Here is a 22019-nt window from a genome sequence, read left to right as displayed (position 1 = left end):
CCACTGGGTTAGGGGTGCTACTTGATAGGAAAATGTCTAAAAGAGGTCAGTTGGGCAATAGGCCTAGTACCAGAGAGTCATGAAGTTCTGAAAGGATCAAAAAGACACGCTGACCTAGACACAAAAAGAAGTGAATCAAAAGAAAACAGCTAAGGCAGGGAGAAACTTTCAGTTAATATGGGTAGTAGCTACTTGGCAAAGGCTAGAACCTTGGAGGTCATATTGTTAGCAATAGTTTCACTAAGCCTTCTAAGAGTTTCTTAGACAAATGCCTTGTATAACAAAGCCTAGACCTCTAGGTAAGTTTTCTAGGGACAAAAGACAAGAGATATTCTTATGTGTTTCTTCCCCAATCCCTCCAAATTATAAATTATGTAGGTCAAGCTAAAAGCACCTTCATTAACTTGGGATAGGGATGAGGGCAGGGAACACAAACTGGGGATTGCTGATGGTTGAAGGAGAAAATGTTTCTGTTTTCTCTAACTCTAACCCACAAACAACCTGAGGCCCGGGTTCTGCATGAATTCATGCTTGTTCTGGTCTCTAGCATATGGAAGGCTGCTAGCAAATTGCTTGTTAACCCACAAACAAGCCCTAGTATAAAGTCCTTAACGATGACCAAGGTCTCTGGAACTCGAAGACAAGGCCAGGTGGGAGTCCTACTGTCTCCATTACTGACCTGGGGTCAGTATGATCAAGGCTGTCTGACAGACTGAGACTCAGGTTGATTTTTTATTGGTTGTATAATCTAGCTCTGGCACAGTTCCCACTAATAATCTTGCATTATTTAGATGTTATTTAGAAAAATGCCCCAGGCCAGTTATATTTAAAATATTTCCTGCAACTGAGACCTAAAAATGTTACTTTTCTTTCATTAGGTACAATTAGAGCTGTGAAAGTTTGAGGAGGCAGACTGACGAGTGTGCAACAATAGAGACTGTACTTTTTTTCTGACCTCCCTTCACATCCTGAGGATAAGGAGAACATTCAGGCTCAATATGAGAGAAGTGACTTTGCTGTGATATTACAGAAGGGCCTTACAATTGTATGCATTTCTAAACATTCAAGTGCTTCCTCATCTCTTATCTTACTTAATTCTGCCAATAATCCAGGAAAATGTTCAGGGTAGGTATCATCTACACTTTTCAGAGGACTAAAATGTAGACACAGAGAAGAAAAATAATTCAGTTAAGCCCATATAGATGGTTAGTGGATTAGAACCCATGTTTTGACTGTTAGCCCCTGGCTACACCCAGAACTTGATACTAATATGGGTTAACAGCCAAACTAACTTGTGGTTATCCACACAAACTTGGGGGAGCTCATAGAAAGAAATGTAAATGTGTAAAGGTAACATTTAAAGAATAATGTCAATACGCACAGTACAGAAGAATTTGTAAATTGATGAAGAAATCCCACTTCCCATTCCAAAGATTTCATATTAGCTACTATATAGGTCATAACTTATACTTTTTCCCAGAAGTATTTCTAAGGGCAAATGTTGATCAATCTTGGGTTCTCTGACAGGAATAGTAAGATCATACATAAAAAACCCAGATGCCTCTTTCTAACTCCCATTTATATAATATGCTTATACTATAAAATTTTAAGTTTTATTTCTGAATTTAAGTTTATGTAAACTTTTTATACCACTAGAGATAACCTATTAAAAAAAACTAAATAAATTAGGGAATTTTTTCATGTCTAAAAGCAGAAGCCCAGACAAAATACCTCAGGATATACTTGAAACTTTTCTAAATGGTTCCCTCAATTGTTTTATCCTCCTTTCAAGTTACTTTCTTTGCAAATTCCAGAACCATCTAATGACCAGTAAACTAAAATTTTGTTTTCTGAAATTTTTGAAATGTTAATTGACTGCTACACAAAACTATCATTTCATCAATCTACCACCCTTGGATGATATTGTCCCACTGGAAACATAAGAACTATGAACTGATATTATTATCAAATTCAGGGAAATGAAGTAAATTAATAAACAAATAAAATCTTAAGCCCTTTGATGACTTACATTCCTTGAAAATTATTACAAAAGTAGAAAATTTTATGAAAAATATCTTTGACCTTGTTGGAAAGACCTTCAGATAAGTACAAAAATAAGCACATATAACTGCAAGCATGCAATGCTAATGCTTTAAAAGAACAAGAAAGGAAAAACAGAGGACAGAAATTACTAATATCAGAACGGAAAAACAGGATATCACTACAGTTCCTATAGATATTTAAAGAATAATAAAGGAATACTACAAACAACTCTATGCCCACAAATACGATAGCCTAGATGAAACGGATCAATTTCTTGAAAGGCACAATCTGCCAAAACTCACACAAGAAGAAACAGACCTACAGAAATATGAATAGGCCTACAGCTATTAAAGAAATTGAATCAATAATTAATAACCTTCCAAAAAATAAAACACCAAGTCCAGATGGATTCACTGGCAAATTCTACCAAATACTTAGGATGAAATTATACCAAATTCTCTACAATCTCTTTCAGAAGATAGAAGCAGATGGAGTACTTCCTAACTGATTCTATGAAGCCAGCATTAGTCTAATACCAACACCAAAGACATTACAAGAAAACTACAGACTGATATCTTTCATGAACATAAATGCACAATCCTCAACAGAATATTAGGAAATCAAACCCATTAATGTATAAAAATAACTATATCCCAGGGACACCTGGGCAGCTCAGTCAGTTGAGCATCCAACTCTTGATTTTGGCTCAGGTCATGATCACATGGTTGTGGGATCGAGCAGTATGTCAGGCTCTGCATGGAGCCAGCTTAAGATTCTCTCTCCCCCATGGCCCCTCTACTCCACTCGTGTGCACACTCTATCTCTAAAATAAAAAAAAAAAAATAGGGGTGCCTGGGTGGCTCAGTCGGTTGAGCATCTGACTTCGGCTCAGGTCGTGACCTCACGGTCTGTGAGTTCGAGCCCCAAGTCAGGCTCTGTGCTGACAGCTCAGAGCCTGGAGCCTGCTTCGGATTCTCTCTCTCTCTCTCTCTCTCTCTCTCTCTTTCTCTCTCTCTCTCTCTCTGCCCCTCCCCCGCTCATGTTCTCTCTGTGTCTCAGAAATAAACATTAAAAAAATAAAAATAAATAAATAAATAAATAAATAATAGTAAAATACTAAAAAAGATAATCGTACCCCACAACCAAGTAGGATTTATCCCAGATGTGGAAAGTTGGTTCAAATATTCAAAAATCAGGGGCACTTGGGTGGCTTGGTTGTTTAATCATCAGACTCTTGATGTAGGCTCAGGTCATGATTTCATGGTTTGTGATATCAAGCACCTCATTGGTTTCTGCACTGACAGCATGGACTCTGCTTGGGATTCTTCTCTTCACTTCTCTCTGCCCCTCACCTGCTTGCACACACACTCTCTCACTCCCTCTCTCTCTCTCAAAGTAAGAAACATAAAAAAATCAAATATCAATTAATGTAGTTCATCACATTAACAGGCTAAAGAAGAAAAATTACATGACCATATCAGTAGATGCAGGAAAAGCAGTTAACAAAATCCAACGTCCATTCATGATAAAAACAAAGTAAAAAATTAAAAAATAAACAAAAAAAACTCTCAACAAACTAGGACTAGAGGGAAAATTCCTCAACTCAGTAAAGAGTATCTATGAAAAAAAAAAACTATAGCTAACATTATATTTCATGATAATACAAGATTTCCCATTAAAATTAGGAATAAGGCAAGACTGTCCCCTCTCACCATTCCTATTCAACATCATACTGAAAGTCTCAGCTAATACAATAGATAAAAAAGGAAATATTTCATTGATTCAAAAGGAAGAAATAAAATCATCTTTGTTCATAGATGTATGATTGATCTATACATATAGATGACCCATGCAAAAAATCTGAGTTAACAAAACACCTGAAATTAGTAAGCAAGTAACTAGTAACTAGCAAGGCTCCAGGATATAAGGTTAATACACAAAAGTCAATTGCTTTCACATATGCAAGCAATGAAAAAGTTATTAATTTGAAATTAAAAACATGATATCACTTACACTAGAAACCCCCAAAATGAAATACTTAGGTATGTATCTAACAAAATATGTACAAGATCTACATGAGGATAACTACAAAACCGAGAAGACCAAAATTGGAGGACTGATACTATCTGACTTTAAGACCTACTCTAAAGCTACAGTAATTAAGACAGAACAGACAAACAGCTCAGTGGAATAGAATATCAAGCCTGGGAATAGATGCACATAAATATAGTCAACTGATCTTTGACAAAGAAGAAAATGCAACACAATAGAGCAAAGCATGTCTTTTCAACAAATGGTACTAGAACAACTAGACATCTGCATGCATATAAAAAAATGAATCTAGACTCAGATCTTTACACCCACCATGAAAAAGAATTCAAAATGGATCACAGACTTAAATGTAAAATGCAAAACTATAAAATTTCTAGAAAACAACATAGAGAAATCTAGATGACCTTGGATATAGCAATGATTTTTTAATTACAAGATCAAGGACATTATCTGTGACAAATAACTGACTGCTAATAAAATTAAAAAACTTCAGCTCTACAAATGACAATGTTAAGAGAATTAGAAAACAAGCCACAGACTGAGAGAAAATATTAGCAGAAGACACATCTAATAAAGGACTGCTATCCAAAGTATACAAATAATTCTTAAAACTCCACAATAACAAAAAAAAATAGGCCAAAGACCTTAACAGAAACCTCATCAAAGAGATAAAATATACAGATGGCAAATAAACATTTGAAAATATGTATATCATATGTCACCAGGGATATGCAAATGAAAACAAACCTGCACTACAACTGCATACCTATTAGAATGGCCCAAATCCAGAACACTAACAACACCAAATGCTAGTAAGGACATGGAGTAACAGGAACTCTCATTCATTGCTGGTAGGAATGCAAAATGGCACAGCAACTTAGAAGATAGTTTGGAAGTTTCTTACAAAACTAAACATACCCTTATATGATCTAGCATTTATATTCTTTGATAACTACCCAAAGGAGGGAAAAATTATGTCTTCATAAGAGCTTGCACACAGATGTTTATGGAAGTTTTGTTCGTAATTGCCAAAACTTGGAAGTAACCAAGATATCCTTTAGTAGGTGAATGTATAAAGAATATATGGCACATACAGATAATGGAATATTATTAAGAGCTAAAAATAAATGAGCTCTCAAGCCATGGAAAGATATAGAGGAACATTAAATGCATATTACTAAGTAAAAGAAGCCAATGAGTAAAGGCTACATACTGTAAAATTCCAGCTATATGACACTTGGAAAAGGCAAAACTATGGAGACACTAAAAAGATTGGTGATTGCCAAGAGTTGGGAGGAGAGATGGATAGGTGGAACACAAAGGACTTTAAAGGTAGTGAAAATACTCTGTATGATACCATAATGATGGATATATGCCATTATACATTTGTGCAAACCCATAGAAAGTACAACACCAAAAGTGAACCACAATGAAAAGTATGGATTTTGGATGATAATGATGTTTCAATGTAGGTTAATCAATTGTAGTAAATATTCACTCTGGCAGTGGCTACTAATAATGGGGTATGCATGTGGGGGCAGGAGGTACATCGTAAATTTCTGTACTTTCCTCTCAATTTTGCTGTGAACCCAAAAACAGCTGAAAACTTCCCTAATCTGGGGAAAGAAACAGACATCCAGATCCATGAGGCACAGAGAATTCCCATCAAAATCAACAAAAGCAGGCCAACACCAAGACATACTGTAATTAAATTTGGAAAACATAGTGATAAAAACAAAATCCTAAAAGCATGAAGATAAAATAAGTCCTTCACTTACAAAGAAGGAACCATGAATCTAGCTGCAGATTTCTCAAAAGAAACTTGGCAGGCCAGAAAGGAGTGGCATGATACATTTAAAATGCTGAATGGGAAAAATCTGCAACAAAGAATACTCTATCCATCAAGGCTACCATTCAGAACACAAGGAGAGATGAAGAGTTTCCCAGATAAAAAAAAAAAAAAAAAAAAAAAAAAAAACTAGAGGAGTTTGTGATCTCCTAAACCAGCCCTGCAAGGTATATTAAAGGGGACTTTTTGAATGCAAAAGAGAAAAACAAAAATGGCAAAGACAAGAAAGGATCAGAGAATATCTCCACAAACCATGACAAAACAAGTAATACGATGGCACTAAGTACATATCTATCAATAATTACTCTGAATATAAAAAGACTAAATGCTCCAACAAAATGACACAGGGTGTCATATTGGATTAAAAAAAAAAGACCCATCTATATGGTGCCTACAAGAGACTCATTTTAAACCTAAAACACCTGTAGATTGAAAGTGAGGGGATGGAGAACCATTCATCATGCTAATGGATATCAAAATAAAGCTGGAGTAGCAACATTTATATAGGACAAACTTGACTTTAAAGCAAAGACTGTAACAAAAAACAAAGAAGGGCACCATATCATAATAAAGGGGACAATCCAACAAGAAGATGTAACTATTGTAAACATTTATTCATTCGATATGAAAGCATCCAAATATATAAAACAATCAACAACAAGCATAAACATAACTGATAATAATACAATACCAGTAGGAGTCTTTAACACCCCACTTATATCAATATATCATCTAAATATATAATCAACATGGAAACAATGGCTTTGAATTACACACTGGACAGACGGACTTAACAGATATACTCAGAATATTCCATCCTAAAAGACCAGAATATACATTCTTTTCAAGTACACATGGGACATTCTCCAGAATAGATCATGTATTAGGTCACAAATCAGGCCTCAACAAATACAAAAAGATTGAGATCATACTATGTATATTTTCTGGCAACAACACTGTGAAACTTGAAGTCAATCACAAGAAAAAAACTTGGAAAGATCATAAATACATGCAGGTTGAACAATATATTACTAAACAGTGAATGGGTCAACCAGGAAATCAAAGAAGACATAAAAACAATACACAAAAAAAATAAAAATGAGAACAAAATAGTCCAAAACCTTAGCGATGCAGCAAAAGCATTCCTAAAAGGAAAGTTAAGAGCAATATAGACCTACTTCAAGAAGAAAGAAAAATCTCAAATACATAACATATCCTTACAAGTAAAAGAGCCAGAAAAAGAATAAACAAAGCCTAAATCCAGCAGAAGAAAGAAATAATAAAGATTATAATATGTAATAAGTCTAATAAAATTATATATAATAAAAACATATAATTATGATAAAAGATTATAATTATAGTAAGGTAGAAATAAATGATATAGATATTAAAAAATACAACAGATCAGTGAAGCCAGGAGGTGTTTCTTTGAAAATATCAATAAAATTGATTGATAAACCTCTACCCAGACTTATAAAAAAGAAAAGAGAAAGGACTCAAATAAATAAAATCACAAATGACAGAGGATAAATAACAACCAACACCACAGAAATACAAACAATTATCAGAGAATCATATGAAAAACCATATGCCAAAATATTGAACAACCTGGAAAAAAATGGATAAATTCATATAAACATAAACTACCAAAACTGAAACAGGAAGAAACAGAAAACTTGAACAGACTGATAAACAGGAAAGAAAATGAATCAGTCATTAAAAAAAAATCTCCCGACAAATGAAAGTCCAGGGCCAGATGGCTTCATAGGTGAACTCTACCAAAAATTTTATGAAGAGTTAATACCAATACTTCTCAAACTATTCTAAAAGTAGAAAAGGAAGAAAAACTTACAAATTCGTTCTATGAGACAAGCATTGCCCTGATGCCCAAACCAGATAAAGACCCCACTAAAAAAGTGAACTATAATGTCTCTGATGAACACTGATGTGAAAATTCTCAATAAAATGCCAGCAAACTGAATCCCGTAGTATATTAAAAGAATCATTCACTATGATCAAGTGGGATTTATTCCCAGGCTGCAAGGGATATACCACAAATGAAATCAATCTGATATACCACATTAATAAAAAAACAAAAAGGATAAGAACCATATGATCTCTTCAATAGATGCAGAAAAAGAATTTGACAAAGTACAATATACATTCATGATAAAAATCCTCAATAAAGTAGGGATAGAGGGAGCATGCCTTAACATAACAAAGATTATACACAAAAAAAACCCACAGCTAATATCATCCTCAATGGAGAAAAACTGACAGTTTTTCCCTTAAGGTCAAGGGAATGTCGACTCTTACCACTGTTATTTAACATTGTACTTGAAGTCCTAGTCTCATCAATTATACAACAAAAAGAAATAAAAGGCATCCAAATTGACAAGGAAGAAGTAAAACTTTCACTATCCACAGAACACATGATATTCTATGTAGAAAAACACAAAATTGCTAGAACTGATATAGGAATTCACTAAAGTCAAAAGATACATAATCAACATCCAGAAATTGTACTGCTATACACCAATAATGAATCAGAAGAAAGACAAATTAAGGAACCTATCCCATTTATAATTGCACCAAAAATAATAATATACCCAGGAATAAACCTAACCAAAGAGGTAAGAGATCTGTATTCTGAAAACTATAAAACACTTATGAAAGAAATTGAAGAGGACACAAAGAAATGGAAAGATTTTCCATGCATATGGATTGACAGAACAAATATTGTTAAACTGTCTATACTACCCAAAGCAATCTACACATTTAATGCAATCTCTATCAAAATACCAACAGCATTTTTCACAGAGATAGAACAATCCTAAAATTTGTATGGAACCATAAAAGACCCCGAATAGCCAAAGCAACTTTGGAAAAAAAAAAAAAAAAAAAAAAGCAAAGCTGGAGGCATCACAATCCCAGACTTCAAGTTGTATTACAAAACTGTACTGATCAAAACAGTATAGTGCTGTCATAAAAACAGACACACAGATCAATAGAACAGAATAGAAAACATAGAAATGAACCCAGAAATATGTGGCCAATTAATCATCAACAAAGCAGGAAAGATGATCTAATAGGAAAAAGACAATCTCTTCCACAAATGGTCTTGGGAAAACTGGACAGCAACATGCAAAAGAATGAAAGTGGGGTTGTCTGGGTGACTCAGTCAGTTAAACATCAAACTGTTGATTTGGGCTCAGGTCATTATCTCATAGTTGGTGAGATCAAGCCCCACATTGGGCTCTGTGCTGACAGCATGGAGCCTGCTTGAGATTCTCTATCCCCCTCTCTCTTTATCCCTCCCTTGCTCATACTCTCCCCCTCTCTCAAAATAAATAAGCATTAAAAAAGAAGAATGAAACTGGACCACTTCATTACACCATACACAAAAAACAAATTCAAAATGGATTAAAGACCTAAGTGTGAGACCTGAAACCATAAAAATCCTAGAAAATAACAGAAGCAGTGACCTATCTGATATCAGTCATAACGACTTGTTTCTAGATATGTCTCCTGAGGCATGGGAAACAAGAGCAAAAATTAACCATTGGGACTACATCAAAATAAAAAGCTTCTGCATAGTGAAGGAAATTATCAATAAAACTAAACAACTTTGGAATGGGAGAAGATATTTGCAAGTAACATATCTGATAAGAGGTTAGTATCCAAAATCTATTAAGAATTTATCAAACCCAACACCCCAAAATTGAATAATCCAATTAAAAATGAGCAGTAGACATGAATAGATATTTTTCAAAGAATACATACAGTTGGCCAACAGACACATGAAAAGATGCTCAACATCACTCACCATCAGATAAATACAAATCAAAAGTACACTGAGATACCACCTCACATTTCTCAGAATGGCTAAAATCAGAAACACAAGAAATAACAAGTGTTGCTGAGGATGTGGAAAAAAAGGAACCCTCATGCACTGTTGGTGGGAATGTAAACTGGTGCAGCCATTCTGGAAAACAGTATGGAGATTTCTCAAAAAGTCAAAAATATATCTACTCCATAATCCAGCAAATTAACTACTAGGTACTTACCCAAAGAATACAAAAATACTAATTCAAAGGCATACATGCGCCCTGAAGTTTATAGCAACATTATCTATAATAGCAAAATATGAAACAGTCCAAATGTCCATATACATACACATACCACAGCTTCTTTATCTATTCATCAGCACATGGACAATGGGCTGTTTCATATTTTACTATTATAGATAATGCTGTATATATATAGATAATATACATATATGGTGAAATCTTGCCATTTGCAATGATAAGGATGGGGCTATAAAGTATTTTGCTAAGCAAAATAAGTCAGTCAGAGAAAGCCAAATACCATGTAATTTCACCCATGTGCAGAATTTAAGAAACAGAACAAATGATCATAGGGGTAAAAATGAGAGGGGCAAACCAAAAACAGACTCTTAACAAAAGGGAACAAACTGCTGTTCACCAGAGGGGAGGAGAGTGGGAGGATGGGTGAAATAGATGATGGAGATTAAGGAGTGCACTTGTGATGAACACTGAGTGTTTTATGTAAGTGTTGAATCACTATATTGTACAACTGAAATTAATATTACACTGTATATTAACTAACCGGAATTTAAATCAAAACAAGTAAATGATTTACCTTAATCTTTTAAAAGCATTTATAAGCAGAAGTGGAAGAATGATAGCATACAGATACAAGTGATCACAAGCTCAAGTCCATGTTAAAATAGTTATGGAAGGAATAAAAAAGGGTAAAAAAATGTTCTGAGTCCAAAATCAGAGTAGGCAGAGTAAGCAAGTCAGTTATAAAACCGTGAGTGAATCATAGTGAAACTGGCAAAATACAAGGATAAAGAGAAAATTCTGAAAGCAGCAAGGGGTAAACGTGCCCTCACATATAAAGGGAGACCTATAAGACTCGTGACTGATCTCTCTTTTGAAACTTGGCAGGCCAGAAAGAATTGGCACGAGATTTTCAGGGTGCTAGACAGAAAAAATATGCAGCCAAGAATCCTTTATCCAGCAAGTCTGTCATTTAGAATAGAAGGAGAGATAAAGGTCTTCCCAAACAAACAAAAACTGAAGGAATTTGTCACCACTAAACCAGCCCTACAAGAGATCCTAAGGGGGACCCTGTGAGACAAAGTCCCAGAGACATCACTACAAGCATAAAACATACAGACATCACAATGACTCTAAACCCGTATCTTTCTATAATAACACTGAATGTAAATGGATTAAATGCGCCAACCAAAAGACATAGGGTATCAGAATGGATAAAAAAACAAGACCCATCTATTTGCTGTCTACAAGAGACTCATTTTAGACCTGAGGACACCTATAGATTGAGAGTGAGGGGATGGAGAACTATTTATCATGCGACTGGAAGCCAAAAGAAAGCTGGAGTAGCCATACTTATATCAGACAAACTAGACTTTAAATTAAAGGCTGTAACAAGAGATGAAGAAGGACATTATATAATAGTTACAGGGTCTATCCATCAGGAAGAGCTAACAATTATAAATGTCTATGTGCCAAATACCGGAGCCCCCAAATATATAAAACAATTACTCATAAACATAAGCAACCTTATCGATAAGAATGTGGTAATTGCAGGGGACTTTAACACCCCACTTACAGAAATGGATAGATCATCTAGACACACGGTCAATAAAGAAACAAGGGCCCTGAATGAGACATTGGATCAGATGGACTTGACAGATATATTTAGAACTCTGCATCCCAAAGCAACAGAATATACTTTCTTCTCGAGTGCACATGGAACATTCTCCAAGATAGATCATATACTGGGTCACAAAACAGCCCTTCATAAGTTTACAAGAATTGAAATTATACCATGCATACTTTCAGACCACAATGCTATGAAGCTTGAAATCAACCACAGAAAAAAGTCTGGAGAACCTCCAAAAGCATGGAGGTTAAAGAACAACCTACTAACGAATGAGTGGGTCAACCAGGCAATTAGAGAAGAAATTAAAAAATATATGGAAACAAACGAAAATGAAAATACAACAATCCAAACGCTTTGGGACACAGCGAAGGCAGTCCTGAGAGGAAAATACATTGCAATCCAGGCCTATCTCAAGAAACAAGAAAAATCCCAAATACAAAATCTAACAGCACACCTAAAGGAAATAGAAGCAGAACAGCAAAGGCAGCCTAAACCCAGCAGAAGAAGAGAAATAATAAAGATCAGAGCAGAAATAAACAATATAGAATCTAAAAAAACTGTAGAGCAGATCAACGAAACCAAGAGTTGGTTTTTTGAAAAAATAAACAAAATTGACAAACCTCTAGCCAGGCTTCTCAAAAAGAAAAGGGAGATGACCCAAATAGATAAAATCATGAATGAAAATGGAATTATTACAACCAATCCCTCAGAGATACAAACAATTATCAGGGAATACTATGAAAAATTATATGCCAACAAATTGGACAACCTGGAAGAAATGGACAAATTCCTAAACACCCACACTCTTCCAAAACTCAATCAGGAGGAAAGACAAAGCTTGAACAGACCCATAACCAGCGAAGAAATTGAATCGGTTATCAAAAATCTCCCAACAAATAAGAGTCCAGGACCAGATGGCTTCCCAGGGGAGTTCTACCAGACGTTTAAAGCAGAGATAATACCTATCCTTCTCAAGCTATTCCAAGAAATAGAAAGGGAAGGAAAACTTCCAGACTCATTCTATGAAGCCAGGATTACTTTGATTCCTAAACCAGAGACCCAGTAAAAAAAGAGAACTACAGGCCAATATCCCTGATGAATATGGATGCAAAAATTCTCAATAAGATACTAGCAAATCGAATTCAACGGCATATAAAAAGAATTATTCACCATGATCAAGTGGGATTCATTCCTGGGATGCAGGGCTGGTTCAACATTCGCAAATCAATCAACGTGATACATCACATTAACAAAAAAAAAAAGAGAAGAACCATATGATCCTGTCAATCGATGCAGAAAAGACCTTAGACAAAATTCAGCACCCTTTCTTAATAAAAACCTTGAGAAAGTCGGGATAGAAGGAACATACTTAAAGATCATAAAAGCCATTTATGAAAAGCCCACAGCTAACATCATCCTCAACGGGGAAAAACTGAGAGCTTTTTCCCTGAGATCAGGAACACGACAAGGATGGCCACTCTCACCGCTGCTGTTTAACATAGTACTGGAAGTTCTAGCATCAGCAATCAGACAACAAAAGGAAATCAAAGGCATCAAAATTGGCAAAGATGAAATCAAGCTTTCGCTTTTTGCAGATGACATGATATTATACATGGAAAATCCGATAGACTCCACCAAAAGTCTGCTAGAACTGATACAGGAATTCAGCAAAGTTGCAGGATACAAAATCAATGTACAGAAATCAGTTGCATTCTTATACACTAACAATGAAGCAACAGAAAGACAAATAAAGAAACTGATCCCATTCACAATTGCACCAAGAAGCATAAAATACCTAGGAATAAATCTAACCAAAGATGTAAAGGATCTGTATGCTGAAAACTATAGAAAGCTTATGAAGAAAATTGAAGAAGATTTAAAGAAATGGAAAGACATTCCCTGCTCATGGATTGGAAAAATAAATATTGTCAAAATGTCAATACTACCCAAAGCTATCTACACATTCAATGCAATCCCAATCAAAATTGCACCAGCATTCTTCTCGAAACTAGAACAAGCAATCCTAAAATTCATATGGAACCACAAAAGGCCCCGAATAGCCAAAGGAATTTTGAAGAAGAAGACCAAAGCAGGAGGCATCACAATCCCAGACTTTAGCCTCTACTACAAAGCTGTCATCATCAAGACAGCATGGTATTGGCACCAAAACAGACACATAGACCAATGGAATAGAATAGAAACCCCAGAACTAGACCCACAAACGTATGGCCAACTCATCTTTGACAAAGCAGGAAAGAACATCCAATGGAAAAAAGACAGCCTCTTTAACAAATGGTGCTGGGAGAACTGGACAGCAACATGCAGAAGGTTGAAACTAGACCACTTTCTCACACCATTCACAAAAATAAACTCAAAATGGATAAAGGACCTAAATGTGAGACAGGAAACCATCAAAACCTTAGAGGAGAAAGCAGGAAAAGACCTCTCTGACCTCAGCCGTAGCAATCTCTTACTTGACACATCCCCAAAGGCAAGGGAATTAAAAGCAAAAGTGAATTACTGGGACCTTGTGAAGATAAAAAGCTTCTGCACAGCAAAGGAAACAACCAACAAAACTAAAAGGCAACCAACAGAATGGGAAAAGATATTCGCAAATGACATATCGGACAAAGGGCTAGTATCCAAAATCTATAAAGAGCTCACCAAACTCCACACCCGAAAAACAAATAACCCAGTGAAGAAATGGGCAGAAAACATGAATAGACACTTTTCTAAAGAAGACATCCGGATGGCCAACAGGCACATGAAAAGATGTTCAGCGTCGCTCCTTATCAGGGAAATACAAATCAAAACCACACTCAGGTATCACCTCACGCCAGTCAGAGTGGCCAAAATGAACAAATCAGGAGACTATAGATGCAGGAGAGGATGTGCAGAAACGGGAACCCTCTTGCACTGTTGGTGGGAATGCAAAGTGGTGCAGCCGCTCTGGAAAGCAGTGTGGAGGTTCCTCAGAAAATTAAAAATAGACCTACCCTATGACCCAGCAATAGCACTGCTAGGAATTTATCCAAGGGATACTGGAGTACTGATGCATAGGGCCGCTTGTACCCCAATGTTCATAGCAGCACTCTCAACAATAGCCAAATTATGGAAAGATCCTAAATGTCCATCAACTGCTGAATGGATAAAGAAATTGTGGTTTATATACACAATGGAGTACTACATGGCAATGAGAAAAAATGAAATATGGCCTTTTTAGCAACGTGGATGGAACTGGAGAGTGTGATGCTAAGTGAAATAAGCCATACAGAGAAAGACAGATACCATATGGTTTCACTCTTATGTAGATCCTGAGAAATTTAACAGGAACCCATGGGGGAGGGGAAGGAAAAAAAAAAAAGAGGTTAGAGTGGGAGACAGCCAAAGCATAAGAGACTGTTAAAAACTGAGAACAAACTGAGGGTTGATGGGGGGTGGGAGGGAGGAGAGGGTGGGTGATGGGTATTGAGGAGGGCACCTTTTGGGATGAGCACTGGGTGTTGTATGGAAACCAATTTGTCAATAAATTTCATATATTAAAAATAAAAAAAAAATAAAAAAAAATAAAACCGTGAGTGAGAATGGAGAGTGGTAAGAAAAGAGCTATTCTCTGCACTCTGTTCTTCTTGCTGTATATCTTCTCCCTGGGTTATTTCAACCACTACTTTGAATACAATTTCCATTTTTCAATACTATATATCCAGTCCTGATGTCTCTCCTAGTACTAGACTCATATATCTAACTGCTTGTGGGGTATCTCTATTAGGATGTCCGACGGGTATCTCAATATCAAGATGTCCACAGGTGATCCCCCTTCCAAACAGCTTCTCTTTTATTCTCCATCTAAGTCTACAGCATCACTATCTACTTAGTTCCCTGTAGCAGAAACCTGGGAATTACCCTACTCATTTTCTCATCCCTGTCCCTGACATTCCTATAAATTCTATCAACCAAATAGCTCTCTACACTTTTGTCTCCATTCTAACTTCTACTACCTTAGTTTACATATTGAATTACTGTGGCATCCCCCTAATGCGTCTTCCTGACTCCAGTATCACCCCTCTCTCCTTGCCATTTCAATTTCTATATTATCTCCCAAATGATCTTTCTACAGAAGTCACTCTAGAACAAGCCAAAACATGAACCCTTCCCATTTATTAGTCCCAAGACTAACAAATAAAATACCCAAATTGAAATGGAGAAAAAGGTAACAGTTTAAAAAGAAAGCTAAAACAGTGGGATTTAACTACCTCTGGGATTTAACTACCTTCTTAAGTAATATATTAATGCCTGATACATTATTTTTTTCTCACTATCTGACACAAGACACTTAGAGAAGAAATGTTATCTATTTCAATGTAGGTCATAGAACAAAATGTAATTCTCATATAATAAATAATGAATTTCTAATTTTTCAAATGGAAAAATAAATGAAAATCCAAAATGAGTGTATCTCTGCATGTCCACTTCCTTCACTGCATAAATAATGGCAGAAAAGAGAATAAGGAGAGTTAATTTAGAAAGGTATACTAGGGTAAGAATATAATATTACCCCAAAGAGTTGGTCACAGGAAGCCATCAAATATTTTGAAGCTTGAAAGTAGCATGGTCATAGGAAAGATTGGGAATTAGAAAGAGATTAGAGAATTTATTCATGAGACTATGTGGGCATTCTCTAAATGGGAATGGATGTTAAAAGAAGATTCTGAGATAGTAGCAACAAGACTTGGGACCAATTTCCTATGTTATTAAAGGCAAGTGGTATTGATGATTTTGAGGTTTCTATAGTGAACACAAGAATATAGGAGAATATGAACACAGGAATATAGGAGAATCAACTCTCAGGGGAAAGGGTGAACATTTGGATTTTGGATATATTCGCGATATGCAGGAAATATGAGTTTAGACCAGGAGTTGGCAAACTACAGGGCAAATCCTGCCGGCTACCTATTTTTATGCATAAGTTTTATTGGAATATGGCCATGCTTATTTCTTCAAGTATTTCTTATGACTGCTTTTTTGCTGTATTTGGGACAGAGGTCCTTTGCCTACAATGCTTCAAATAATTATTACTTGGCCCTTTACATAAACAATTTTCTGACCGTCATATTCCATCCAATTTAGGAGATTCTAGAATAGGAGATACAACATCTTCCTGGCAAGGAGGCTTTTTTTCTTGTTCTAGAATATTCCACTTCTAAGAGGGGAGGGGCTCCTGATGTGGGACAAACCATTTTAGTGGGGGTGGAGAGTGGGGGGTGAAATTTTTTTACTTGATCACAAGTGTTTCAAATTCTCAGTTCTGTCTTTTCTGATCACTCCTGTTTCCTCCCCACTTCAAGGACTTGCAACATTGTAGCGGGTTCCCTTATGTCCTGGGGCAGATGGAGGGCCTTCCTTGTGCATTCCCTCCCACCCCTACTATCTCTCGAAGTTGGAACAGTCCCACGGTAAAAGCCTCTAGGGTTTGCTTAGAGACTTCCTTTCCTTGGAGCCCCTGGAGGGAAAGAGGTGCGCTTTCTCGCTTTCTCTTTAGGTTCTGTAGGCAGGCATGGGAGGTCTGTACCTCCTCTAATCCTAGCTAGGGATGTAAGACCTGGTGAGAAGTGTACTATGGCAAGGCAAGCCAGTCAGTGGTCTTTATCAGGGTCTCAGGAGGGTTGGGCGGAGCAATCAAAAGAGAAGCTACAGAGGGGGGAGGGGAGGGCTAAAGGGGGGAAAGGATTAAAGGGGAGAGGAGGGTGCAACTGGTTGATTCATCCCCACAGGGCCAGACAAGCCCCTAAAGCCCTCAGCCATCATGGCCTTGAAACCCGAAGACTCCAGTGGTGGGTTCCAGCACGGCAACGTGGTGGCTTTCATCAATGAGAAGATGGCCGGGCACACGAAAGGCCCCGAGTTCTACCTCGAAAATATATCTCAGTCCTGGGAGGAAGTGGAGAACAAGCTCAAGGCCATCCTGGAGGACAGCGCAGTGTCCAGTGAGGCCAAAGACGCCTGTGCCTGGAGCAGCCTGGCCCTAGGTGTGCGCTTTGCCCGCAGGCAGGGCCAGTTACATGGGCACAGGGTGCACTGGCTGCAGGACTTCGCCAAACTGCATAAGTCCGCTGCAGAGACCTTGGCCTCAGACCTAAAGGAGCTCACAGCACAGCAGGAGATAGAGCGCAGGGAGGCAGCCTTCCGTCTGCAGCAGACACAGGCAAACTTGGCGGAGATACGGAAGGAAAGGGACCTCCTGAGGTGGAAGCTCCTGCGGGCTGTAAGATTGCCTCAACTTGGTCCCTGCCCCCTCTCCTGGCCCTATCTCCTTGCCCCACCCCCTCACCACCCCCAGAATGGGTCTCAACCCTGCCTACTTCTCTGCAGGAGCTGGAGTCTTCGCGGGAGCGGGTGAAGGTTGCAGAGGAGCCAGGCTTGGCCACTGCCAGTGACGCTGGGACAGAAGGAGCAGGTGAGGAGGAAGAGGCGGGGGCTGCCACTACTTATGCTACTGCTGCTGGTGCCACAGGAAGAGGAAGAAGACAGAAAGGTGAAGAAGAGACAGAGGCCACAAAGAACCTTGGTGGAGGCCTTGTGCATGTTCTTGGAGCTGAGCAGAAAAATTATACCTCTGGTGGGCAGAGGGAGGGAGATGTCAGGTCAGTGGATACAGCCATGCTTTATTTCTCTGAGATGATGAAGCCTGGGACCACAGCCACACCCTCACCCCTGCCTGTCCAGCTCCCTGCCTCATTCACATACTCCTATGCCTGCCCCTTTTCCCCCTTCCCACCTGCGCCCACACCAACCCCACCAGCTATAATGTTCACCCCAGGAGCTCCATCTCAGATATCTCCCCACTGGAGGCCCTCTGATGTTAACTTGTGGTCTGATGTGGGGTCCCAGGGAACACGCCCTCAAGAATCCCAAAGAGACAACGATCTCCTTCAGCAGAGAAGACCTCCCATATTTCGCAGACCCGGGGATTGGGACTGCCCTTGGTGTAAAGCTGTGAATTTTTCACGGAGGGAAATTTGTTTCCGCTGTGGAAGGGGAATCTGGCTGCAAAACCCCCAGTGAATTCAGAAATGTGAAATAGAATGGAAACATATCCCAATGGGAAATCAATTTTCAGAGGGAGGGGGAGAGATGCGGGAGGGTTTGGGAAGAATGGGGAGAAAAGGAGGGTGGGTGGATGGGGCAAGGGGGTTATGAGAAAGGTGGAAAAGTGGGGTGGGTATGGAGTGGTGGCTGGGGAGGGTGTAGATTAGGTGGTTGGGGGGATAAAACATAGACTTATTTTGATGACCCCCTTTGTGTTCCAGAGCATTAGCATTCCACACCCCAGAAGCACTGTAGCTTCTGTTAGTATGTGTCTCCATTCCCCACCCTAGTACCTGGTGGACCTGAGCAGCCATGTTTGTGACAACCCACACCTCTTCTCACCTAGGCTGTATATGATTGGAGGAGTGGACATCTGACCCATCCTTAACCACACAGGTTCTTACACTAGAGAACCTGAATAGAGAGGCAGATTCCATAGTCCCATAGTCAGGATGGTGTTGGGCAAGGAAGCAGTGGGTTATTTGGAGTTGGGGCCAAGGTCAGAGTCACGGACACTGAGGCCACAGCTGAGGCCTGACCCTGGCTGTGGGGGAGCAGAACTGTGTGCTTTATAGAGGCCGAGTGTCTTTTAGAGGATGCCAGCATGAGTTCCCAAGGAGCAGACAAGCACAGAGAAGCAAAGGAGTTGATCCTGCAAACCCAGAGATGGAGACAGTGGTGACCTGACCACTTTTCCACTCCCTGCAATTGTGTTGCATGAAAATCCACTCTACAGAGATCCCCTTTTCTTTAATTTAACTTGAATGGGTTCCTTCTCTGGACAACCAGATTATTTCCAAGTCAGAAAATGATACCAGAAGAGCAGGGCATCAAAGAAAATGTTGGAACTGACTGGGGAGGTGCATCAGGGAGTGACAGGTAGTGGGGATTCCTGAATCCCATGAGTCTCCAAGAATAAACTGGACAGGAATCTTGTTCATGTTCTGAACAAGTTATATCACAAGAAACAATCAAAACAGGCCTAGGGTTAACTACTTGCTTATGACACAACAGAGATTTCCTGCTCCAAGGGAATCTCAGGACTGCGTGAATACTTTTTTTAAGTTTATAGTGCAAGTGGGGGAAGGGTAGAGGTGGGGGCGGAGAGAGGAAAATCCCAAACAGGGTCCGCACTGCCAGTAAAGTGCCCAATGTGGGGCTCGAACCCACGAACCGAGAGATCATGACCTGAGCTGAAACCGAGAGTCAGGCTCAACTGACTGAGCACCCAAGCACCCCAGGGCTGCATATAGAGGATGCCAGCATAAACTGCAAGCGAGGACTGCTACCTATGGCTGTTCAGCCCCATGACAGAAGAATCCTCCCCAGTACCCAGTGGGCAGAACTGGGTATAGTCACATGCCACTACCAAGGAGGTGAGTCAGCAGCTGATAGTGCCCAGAGGGTTTATTGGTTTAGACCACTGACCAAAGTATGCTGCCATCCTGAGGGATTCTCTTCCCCAGCTCATCACCAGGTTAACAGTGGGAGAAGAATCTGGCTACAAAGCCCTCAGTGAATTCAGAGTGTGGAATAGAACATAGCCCAACCAAGAAAGGGGGAGGGTGATGGTTGTCTGTGTCTCCCCCTCTTATGATTATAAGCTGCATTGAGCAGGGTTAAATGTATAGTTTAGCCCACAGGTGGAAAGATGTTAAGGAGTCATACCTGGACCAGACTGAGACAACTGGAGGAAGCTTGGATGTTACCTGGGGACTGGGGACCTAGAAACTGAGGTTGTCATGGGCCTAGGACATCTCTGCACCATCTGGGTGTGACTTTGAGTTGTCTCATTTGGGAACAGATACAGATAATCATTTTCAAGATTTGGGGCCAGATCCCTAGCTAGTTATTAAAGGGCCTATACTTGTTATAAATGTCTTCAGACTTTCACCATCTCAGTACTCTTGATACTTTGGGCTGGATACTTACATGTTTCAGGGAATTGTGCTGTGCATTTAGGTTGCTTGGCAGAATCCCTAGCCTCTACACACTTGGTAACAATAGCACCCACCCCTCCGTTGTGACAACTAAAAATGTGACAACTAATAATGTAACATGTTCACTGGAGGGCAAAATCACCCTTAGTTGGGAACCATTAAGGCAATAAGGTCCTTAGGACTAGTCAGAATAGGGGGAAGAGAGTTGCAAGAAGAGCATGCTCAGCAATGCCCAGGGCTGCAGGGAATGCCCTAAGGAGGTAAAAAGTATTCACTTGGTCTGGTGTCCACTTTTTATTTTTAAGCAAATATGGGTGGAGGAGGGGCAGAAAACAAACCAGGGATTTAGGTGGGAAGGGAAGATGTGCAGTCAGTGAGGGAAGCTCATCAAGGACTCCTGGATGTGAAGAGAAGGAGTGAGATAGGATACCCAGCTGAGAGATACAAAGTTCTTTTGAATTTGGGAGAAACTTGAACCATGAGAAAGGAAACAGCTAAAGAAACCTTGAAGACACAAGAAATATGTAAAAGAAGGAGATAGACCCTGTATACTGTTTTGGAGGCATGTCCATTGTACTATTAAATAAATAAAATATGAAGGCCAATTTTTTGCGTGTGAACCAAAACCCCCAAGGTTCCATAAGTGTGCATAAGTATGATATGCATATTATAGGTTTATGTGTGCTTTATGTTATACACTGATGTTTGAAAAAGCATAGAAAATGTCTATAAAAACTTTTTTTTTTCTTTTCAGAAATAAAATGAAGTAGAATGGGGCAAGGGGATAGAGGGTTTCTACTTTATATACTTCTGTGTTGTGAAAATAAAATTATTAAATGTTCACAAATAAAATAAAAGGAAGTAAATTTGCTGGCATGAGGTGGTTTGGAAAGGCCACCTCTTCCTTTGGGATAGAAGAGAGCAGACACTGATATGTGTGGCAAAAAGAAGGGAAATGAAGAGGTTCCCCTTGTGTGTCCCTTAGACAGCCTCCCCTTGTGTGTCCCTTCACCCAAGAGTGAGGATGGAAGGTCTGGGTGGGGGTGGAGGCTTCTGGGCATTGGCATATTTAAGGAATAACTCATGGTGGGAGGTGGAGAATGGGATAGCATAAAGGATCACCAAGCTATACAGAGGATCCAATTAAGATAGGACCCAAATGAAAGAAAACCAAAGGGGAGGACAATGAGAGAGCCTAGGAGGGCCGCTGGAAAGGAAGGTGACTAGTTCTAGGAGAAGCACCAGACACAAATCTCTGGTGTTACAACTTGTTTTCATAACTTATTTTTTTCAAGAAAAGAGTCAGTTTGTTTGGATTTGGGGTGTATGATTGG

General features: G+C 38.8%; 2 protein-coding genes across 2 annotated transcripts in view; one reads left to right on the top strand and one right to left on the bottom strand.

Annotated features, from left to right (window-relative positions):
- Positions 1-22019, bottom strand: part of IL1RAPL2 (interleukin 1 receptor accessory protein like 2) — a 317570-nt gene that overhangs the window by 262247 nt on the left and 33304 nt on the right. The window lies entirely within an intron of this gene.
- TEX13A (testis expressed 13A) lies at positions 17437-18741 on the top strand. The gene is made up of 2 exons (XM_043570879.1): positions 17437-17921; positions 18029-18741. The coding sequence occupies exons 1-2, from the start codon at positions 17463-17465 to the stop codon at positions 18719-18721; spliced, it is 1152 nt and encodes a 383-aa protein (XP_043426814.1). The 5' UTR covers positions 17437-17462; the 3' UTR covers positions 18722-18741.

This window comes from Prionailurus bengalensis, chromosome X, assembly GCF_016509475.1.
Source record: "Prionailurus bengalensis isolate Pbe53 chromosome X, Fcat_Pben_1.1_paternal_pri, whole genome shotgun sequence".
NCBI lineage: Eukaryota > Metazoa > Chordata > Mammalia > Carnivora > Felidae > Prionailurus > Prionailurus bengalensis.
The sequence above is the reverse complement of the archived record's forward strand: the minus strand, read 5'-3'. Positions and strand labels throughout refer to the sequence as shown.

Bases quoted from the DNA above. Each gene is read 5' to 3' on its own strand.
- TEX13A (XM_043570879.1), top strand. From the start codon at position 17,463: ATGGCCTTGAAACCCGAAGACTCCAGTGGTGGGTTCCAGCACGGCAAC. The intron at 17,922-18,028 runs GTAAGATTGCCT...ACTTCTCTGCAG, and splicing joins GGTGGAAGCTCCTGCGGGCT to GAGCTGGAGTCTTCGCGGGA.